Source organism: Rosa chinensis, chromosome 2 (assembly GCF_002994745.2).
Source record: "Rosa chinensis cultivar Old Blush chromosome 2, RchiOBHm-V2, whole genome shotgun sequence".
In the NCBI taxonomy this organism is placed as follows: Eukaryota; Viridiplantae; Streptophyta; class Magnoliopsida; order Rosales; family Rosaceae; genus Rosa; species Rosa chinensis.
This window is the reverse complement of record NC_037089.1, coordinates 14,712,165-14,720,276: the sequence shown is the minus strand read 5'-3', so window position 1 is coordinate 14,720,276 and position 8,112 is coordinate 14,712,165. Positions and strand designations below refer to the sequence as shown.

At 38.2% G+C, this 8,112-nt stretch overlaps 2 protein-coding genes across 6 annotated transcripts; one reads left to right on the top strand and one right to left on the bottom strand.

Moving 5' to 3' along the window:
* The first annotated feature begins 260 nt into the window (after nucleotides 1–260).
* On the top strand, nucleotides 261–958 carry LOC112190387 (STS14 protein). Its single transcript, XM_024329823.2, has one exon. It carries the CDS (start codon nucleotides 310–312, stop codon nucleotides 829–831), a length of 522 nt encoding a protein of 173 aa, XP_024185591.1. The 5' UTR covers nucleotides 261–309; the 3' UTR covers nucleotides 832–958.
* Nucleotides 959–1,399: 441 nt separating this feature from the next.
* Nucleotides 1,400–6,804, bottom strand: LOC112190386. 5 transcript variants are annotated; one of them, XM_024329822.2, is made up of 12 exons: nucleotides 6,310–6,804; nucleotides 6,122–6,200; nucleotides 5,340–5,412; nucleotides 4,808–4,891; nucleotides 4,571–4,696; nucleotides 3,692–4,114; nucleotides 3,003–3,406; nucleotides 2,834–2,933; nucleotides 2,676–2,735; nucleotides 2,503–2,589; nucleotides 2,271–2,399; nucleotides 1,400–1,978 (listed from the first exon to the last, which is right to left on the bottom strand). In XM_024329822.2, exons 2-12 carry the CDS (start codon nucleotides 6,196–6,198, stop codon nucleotides 1,670–1,672), a joined length of 1,872 nt encoding a protein of 623 aa, XP_024185590.1. In that variant the 5' UTR covers nucleotides 6,199–6,200; nucleotides 6,310–6,804; the 3' UTR covers nucleotides 1,400–1,669. The 5 variants fall into 5 exon arrangements, with proteins under 5 accessions (XP_024185590.1, XP_040371314.1, XP_040371317.1 ...); XM_040515380.1 differs by lacking the exons at nucleotides 6,122–6,200; nucleotides 6,310–6,804 and adding an exon at nucleotides 5,786–5,997; XM_040515383.1 differs by lacking the exons at nucleotides 6,122–6,200; nucleotides 6,310–6,804 and adding an exon at nucleotides 5,875–5,938.
* Nucleotides 6,805–8,112: the final 1,308 nt, after the last annotated feature.

Sequence of the window (8,112 nt, the reverse complement as noted above, 5' to 3'; positions counted from 1 at the left end):
ATCCGAAGTTCATGTGCATGGTGATGAAATTATGAGTTCTGAGTTCTGACGCTGTACTGGAAATATTATTATGCATATACAGAATACATAATGCAAAATATTGTACATCGATCTGTTTGAAGAATTATTATGTCACGAATAAGCCCTTTAATACCCTCCATGACTCCAAAACCAGTCACATGAGAAGGGCAAACCAGTCACTTAAACATTGATCCTGCCACCAACCCAATACAAGAATCACATTCTAGCTATAAATAACTGGGTAAAGACAACTCAAGATTGATCACAGACTCGTAGCAACAAGAAAAAATGGGCCAGCATGCGTTGTCTGTACCACTACTAGCAGTGGCTCTAGCCATATGCTACACCCTCATCTCAGCCTCCGCCGCAGAAGCCCCTCTTTCCGCCGCAGCCACCGAGTACCTTCAAGCCCACAACCAAGCCAGAGCCGCCGTCGGCGTCCCACCTCTGAAATGGAGCGAGTCACTTGCCAACGCCACGAGTCGACTCGTCAGGTACCAAAGAGACAAGATGGGGTGCAACTTCGCCAACCTCATCAGCGGCAAGTACGGCTGGAACCAGCTCTGGGCGAGCGGCCAGGTGGTGACGCCGACCATGGTGGTGGACGCGTGGGTGAAGGAGAAGGAGTTCTACAACCACACCGACAACACGTGCGTGCCGAACCACCAGTGCGGCGTCTACACGCAGGTGGTGTGGCGGAAGTCGCTGGAGTTGGGTTGCGCGCAGGCCACGTGTACCAAGGACCAGAGCAGATTGAGCATTTGCTTTTACAATCCTCCTGGGAATTATGTAGGGGAGAGTCCATACTAGTAGTGGAGCTGATCAAGTTAATGTACGTAAGTAAGTTAATAAGAGTATGAATGGTTCAGAATCCTCAGATCTCTCTGCTTTGTTTGTTGATTGGTTATAGAGAACAGGTTAACTGGTTCTGTCAGTATTACTATTAGTTAATCTTGAATAATTGATCTTAGAGTTATAAGATTATAACCAAAACAACTGGGTTGGGAGATCCAAGATAGGATATGATAGAGAACCCAAGTTGGAGATTCATATGATCCACCGACAGATGAGATATGAAAAATTGAAAATGGGGAGCTAATACACACGTGAGTCGTCTTATCTGTGGAGCTCACTGTAATAAAAATAAATAAATAAAAAATGTTGCGTCGAAAAATTACCGTGTGAAATCATTCAGGGTCAGGTGTTATTATTTTGGCGTTAACGGTTTACGGTTTCTCTTTTATCTTGATTGACATTTAAGTGGAATGATAAAATTAGTGTATCGAATATTCAAGTACACTGAATGATACAATGAATGAGATTCTATTGGTAAAAGCCTGTATGCAATTTTGATTGTGGAAGAAAAACGAAAGATATATTTACAAGGCCAAATGAGCCATTTCATTACATTCACAAGGTTACAGTCTTGCAGATTCTTTGCAATAGCTTAATAATGCAGATACAATATGCTGCAGGTTGCACCATTCCCTTCCTCCGGCTCTCACTTTTTTTTTTTTCCTTTTCTTCTCTGGTTCATATACTAATAACTAATTTATACAGAAGATGAGCTACATGAGTGAAATCTTCTACCACAAAAACCTTTTTAACGATGGCATGTATCAAACAGCAACCCTCATCATGCAAGCATTCACTTCACAAGCTCTTTAGAAATTAGATACCGGAAAGTGAAATTGTGAGGAATCCACTCGATTATGCTCTTCCGTGATTTCCCAGCCTGCTGGCATTTCTTAACACTCTTCCTCAGAGATTCAGGCAATGACCGTTGTATCATCTCCAAAACACCGCCAGGACACAAATCTGAGCTCTTTGCAAATGATTCGACAATCTTTGGCAGAAGAATTTTGTGGTCCTTGCGCACACCAAAGGTAGCTCGAACATACTCCTCTTTTGCAGCTTCCAGCTCCTGAGATAATCTCTTTGGTGTATATACACGAACCTGAAAAATATGGCAATGTCCATACAATAATCAACGAAAGTCTGAAGTGTACTGCTTAACTGGTTTAGTTTTTTCTTTTAGTGTAACATGGTGTACTCATTACGCCTCATTGGACAGAAAATGCCTCGAATGAATTTTACTTTTTTCGAAGATAGTTTTGCAATATAGGAAGAATGAGTCAAACTCAACACTTATACAGCATTGCTGCATTGAACTTACGAGATCATATTAGAAAAAGAAAATAATACAAAAAAGAGTAACGGGACAGAACAGAACAGGGTTAATGATGTACCGCAGGATCAGAATGGCTTCCTGAACAAAGTGCAAAATGTAGAAGGGGTTCTGGATGGTCAATTGCATAGGCCTGGCGTTCATCTCCAGTCTTGAACTTGTTCCTCGGAGTAAGTAACAAGCGGAGCCACTAGAAGCATAGCACCAGACAACCATAATAAGTTCAATAACCTTCCTTTGTGTAATAGGAACTTGGTAAAACAAGAGTTTTATAGTGTTTTAGTAGATTCCACCTGTCCTGGACGAGACATTCGGCATCCAAGAATAGAGCTCTGCATTGTATCTGCGCTGATTGTGTGGCCACCTATGTTATATGCAGCCTTGATAGTGAAAGAAAGCAAGTGAGAAAATATCCCTTGCTAAATTTTATCATCCTAAGTAATGCCTGCAGTAAGACTCTTCTTACCTTCAAAAGTAAATATACCCTCTTTACATTGTTCTGTGGAACCCCATAAGCCAAATATGCCTACCAAAAAAAGTAATTGATTACAATCTAATACCAATCATCCGAAAAATACCTTATGTAATAGTGTAATACTGGTATATGATGGGTGATAAACTTACATGCATGACCAAAGTATTGTGTACATTAATCCAGAACGCTAATTTATCATCATTATTCAACTTTCTAGGATCTACTTCCTCTAAACGACTGATAAGTGACCTGCAACAGGAAAACACAATAAGCATATGTAAATGCAGAGGAAATCGAATCTGTGTCATCAAGCCTCACCTGAAATGTTGTAGCAAGTGTTCAATATCACCTAATTTTTTAGTATCTCTATATATCCATGGCACTTCAACCATTGTGCTGTATGGCCCACTAAATTCCTTAAGTCCTTCCACCAGAAACGGATTATCCAGTCGTACATCAAAAGATAAATTATTTTTGAACTGCGGACTCCACATTTCACTCTGTTCGTGTGGAGAAAAGGCACTCGTTGATGACAGAGATGAATTGGGAGATGAAAGTCCATTCTGTGTCAAGGGGGGTTCCGCAAGCTTGCAATATATAGTGGACATGCACTTGATCATGTCCTCCGAAAGCTTGTTAGGCGTCTCTTGAATATGATCGGAAATGCGTGTACCGAGATGCTCTGCCAGACTAATTACATTTGATGAAGTATTCTGAGCATACTGAGAAAACAATTAAAAGTCATAATCAGATGATGTTTCCAAATTTCCATGCATAACATGAAAGAAGTCAATCTCTTTAACTGGATTTCCAATAACTATCACAATTGCAAGAGTATCACTACCAACAACGATATAAATTTTGAATTGCGAAAATGCCTTCACTATTTTGGTGAAAACCAAAAGTAAAATAGCTCATACCATGATGACTGGCAATGTGAATTATTAGTATTTATGGACGAACGAACTTTGATCAGAAAAAAAGTAAAAACAATATGTGGAAGTTACCTCCATCATGGACAATGGTTGAGAATGACAGGCACGCAAAGCTTTCGCCAATGACTCTTCTGGAGGAGAGGTTCTAGTTACGAATGCAGAATGTTGCGAAAGTGAGGAGTGGCAACGGTTAACACTAGAATCTAATGGCCTCTCTTCTTCTCCAACATATTCCTTCCATGAATTTACAAGCGACTGACTACCAGATTGAACTGCTAAATCTTCCCTCTTCAATGCCATGTCAGGTTCAAAAACTTTCAGCAAGTTGCTTCTTGGGGTTGTTGCAGGTGAGTTTAGTTTTTCATCCTTTTTGCCTGGGGAAACACAGGACAATTGTCCATCAAATGCTTTCCGGTACAAGGAGAGAAGATACTGTTCCAAATGCCCAACTTCCAATTCTAACACTGCAATCTCCTTAATCAATTCTGTAGCTGGCTGGAGTCATAAAAACCATTGTCAAAATGTATATTAACATTTGCAGAAAGATAAAAAACAAAGACTTGGGTATAAACAATGGGAGATCAGAAAACAGTTTTACCAGTTGAGATATATAGCAGTAAAGTGGGTCTAAAGGCAAAAATCTTGCGTATACTCTGATGGTATCAACGATTCATAAAGACAGAAACTTAGAAAAATATATAAAGCTACAGCTAAAAATAACCCCACTACACCCATTTTTCTTTTTCTTCCAGTTGTTACATAATTCCATTACACATGATTACTTACACCTCCTAAATGAAAATATATGTTTCGCAGGAGCATAACATCTTACAGGCAATAGAAACCATCTTGGAAATGTAAGCATATACATTTTTGGTAGTTAGGCAATTAGCCCTCTTAAGTATTTGACATACATTAAAAGGGAAGAACTGAATATAAAGACAAGGCTACCTTAGGAATTGCAGTTTCATTTGTGTTGACAGTATTGTTATGGATGGAAGACTTATAACCCAATGCATTCTCTAAAGCATGGCGGACCTGAAATTGATTTTGTAATCTATTTTCAAGCTGTAGAATCTGCATAGAATATATTACAAACAATTAAACGGCATTAAACAAAGATAAAGCTGGAGCCTGCTTGCAGGATGACTCCTTGAACCAAATATAAAGATATGTAAGTTGGTATACCTCTTGTTTCAAAGAATTGTGAACTTCCATGGTAGGAGATTGTTTCTTCTTGGTTCTAACACGGCCCTTGAACTGTGCCGAATCCTGTTTCCAGATCCAATTCATATGTCAGTGTGTAAAATTATTTCCAGATTGCAGTTCAATCCTAGTCCGAGTTCAATTTTGTTAATCATCAAAAAAATCACCAGCCTTATATTCAACTTAGCTCGGCAAAGCTTTATGTCATCATACACTTAAAGGACCATAATTAAAGACATAAGTTTATAATCACTACGCCCTTTACTTTATAGTAACTTTATAACAAAATTACTATTGAGATTAATTGTCTGGACTCTGAAAAGGGTGCAAAAGATAAAGGGGCCTATATGCTAACGTTCCTGGCACTTTGCCTAAAATCTTAAATTAAGAGTTGATTATAAGGGGTAGTCAAACAAATAATATATAATGAGATCATTATGCTAATGATGCCTAACGTTCTTTCTGATTTTGAAATACGATTGGCAAAGGAGAGTGAACAGGAGAGCTATCTTACCAGCTTTACACGGTCTGATGCTTCATGAGAACTATCCAAGTCATCTTCCTGCACTCTTTTCTTATCAGGAAAGCTGCCAATGCAACAAAAAGGATTAATAGATGTGGATAGAAGAAGACCACATTTGATTTCTCTGATTCCATGTCTAGACCACTCCCTACACGATTTCTTTTCCATTTACAAGCCTATGAACAAGGTATTATCCTAGAAGAAGAAAATGAAGAAGAATTTTCATATTCAATACCCTCTATTACCCTTGACTACATCTGAACATCTTTTTCACTTCCAATACCTTCTACCTGCTTATGAATCATAAAATAAAAAAGAAAAAGAACTTGGGGAGGGTAAAAATCTTTTAAGAGATGAGAAAAAACTTCATGGCTGAAAAAAGAAAGAAAGTGAAATTCAATGCATCTCAATAAATTAAGAGAACTCTCAAGTAATACCCCTCTCTTGAACTTTCAAATTCAAACATGAAAAAATAATTCATGCTTCCCACCATGAACAATAAAATGATCAGAGAAGAGGAAACAACCCCAAAATGGAGGTTAAGATACAGTGAACTACGTCTTATCAGTGTTGCTAATTGACAAAGAAGGTATAGCTGTGAAAGCTCAGGTTCCCATTTTTCCCAACAAGCCATCTCAGAAAGTGTACCCAGTTTAAGATCATCACCAAGTACACAATACCAAAATCTGAAAGAGTGTGAACAACACGGATTGCTAACTAACAAAATAGTTAAATGCTAGCTGACACCAAATACATGGTAATTCGAAAGTTACCTTTTCGAACGCTTGTGCCTTGGATTCACTCTCAATAATCCCAGCATTTTACCATCACCATTCACCTCAAACCCCATCTCTACAAACCAAGCAGTAAAATTTTCAGTGAGCCAAAAACATAAACATCTTCAGGGCAGAAGAAAAGGGGACAAAAAAATGCAGAGGAAAATTTAAAAAATGTAGTTTACCATTTACAGTCCAGAAAAGCCAGAGGAGTAATATGATGGAAGAAAACGACCCACAAGTCAAAATGAGACCAAATAGTCCTCAAATGCCTCCAATTAGACTCCAAGACTTGAACTTGTCCGCTAGCATTTCAGAAAAACCAGAGCTTCCAGGAAGTAGTACTAGTAAGTAGTAACCACAGAGTCTGAACAAAGCAGAGAGGTGAAATGGGTCAAGAAACCCACAAAAACAGGACTCAGAAAAGAAGACCCTTTTGACCAAAGAGTCTTTCGGCTGTAAATTTTGAAGCTTTAGCAATGGAGGAGGAGCTTTAGCTTTTCGTGAAAAGAAGTAAAACCAGCTCGTGGGTTCTGAAAATGGAAGAAGGAAAAGGTTGGCATGAGACTTGTGGTAGTACAAATAATGGTATAGACCCTGAATGTCAAAGCACCCAAAAGTAGACAAATTTCTTTCTTCTTCACTCAACCAGAGGACAAATGAGAGGAAGATAAATAGTGGCTACTCTATGTGAGTGAACATTATTTTATATATATATATATATTTTCATTGTGAAAATGTGTATTTATATTTCACAAAATAACAAACCCAATTTTCTACATTCGCTTCTCTTGTTTGGGAAGCAAGTGGGAGTTGGTGACCGCCACTCCACCTTTGTCCCATACTAGTATCCATGGTCTCGTTCGCCCTATGCTTCTGTCAACGTATGCGTTGCCCAGAAAAATGGTCATATTAAACAATGGAGCTATAGTAATATCCATGTTCTCTAAAAAAATATACGAATCTTGCGTTGGTTTGTATCATATGCAAACAATATATATTGCTGCTTTCATAATTATATCACATTTGTCACACTTTTTGCTTTTATTGAGAATCAATGACACATTAGTTTGGTGCATTTGAGGTTAGAGGAGATGGTACATCAGCCTTTATATGACAGATCTTTGAGAATAGTAATATTCCAAGACAAAGGGCATGAAGCCTCAAGTAACTCGATGCATATTGGGGAAGATTCGGCCACTAAGTGATACTAGTAACAATCAGTCAAAAATTCGAGATAAATGTTTTCAACTACACGAACGCGTAACCTTCCAAAAACACAAATGATAGTGCATAACTTTGAATTCAGACATAGCTACAAGTAGACATAACTTGGAGCGGTAGAAATACATGTTGTGGGATGATATTGAATTACGAAGGATCAAAAGAACAACTAGTGAATCCATCTAAACAAAGACAATTTTTAGCAAAAACCAAAAATGGGTTAAGTCCAACTTTTTGGTTTTAGAAGAAAAAGCAAAGCAGCCCTCAAAAGGGATGAAAGGTGAAGGATAAAGGAGGCATAGGATGCTTGAAAGGAAATGAAAATTTGTGAGCTTTCTCTTTGTCAAAGTCTCTTTTGAGAAAAATGGGAGATGCCCAAATTGCCCAGATTGTCCTTCAGTGTTTAGGAGACTAACGTTTGTCTCAGAATCCAGACAATAAAATATGATATAATATCATTTGGAGCTTGACCTTTTGCAAAAACGATACAAAAAAAGAAAGAAAAAGATAATGGCAGTTTTGCTAAGGTGGCCAGGTCTCTTTTTTTGTCATATTCTCCTAATTGGCAAATTGGGAGGGAAAAGAGAAGAAAAGGGAAATGCTTCGTTTTTCACCGCACCGAGGGAGACCTTTTCTGTTTGGTAGAAACTTTCCATTGAATTGTTTTGTTTACTGGGTACCTTTTCATTTTGAGATTGCAGAAACCAAAAGCATAGTGTAACTACAAGGTAATCTATAGGTTCTAGGATTAGGGTGCGTTTATA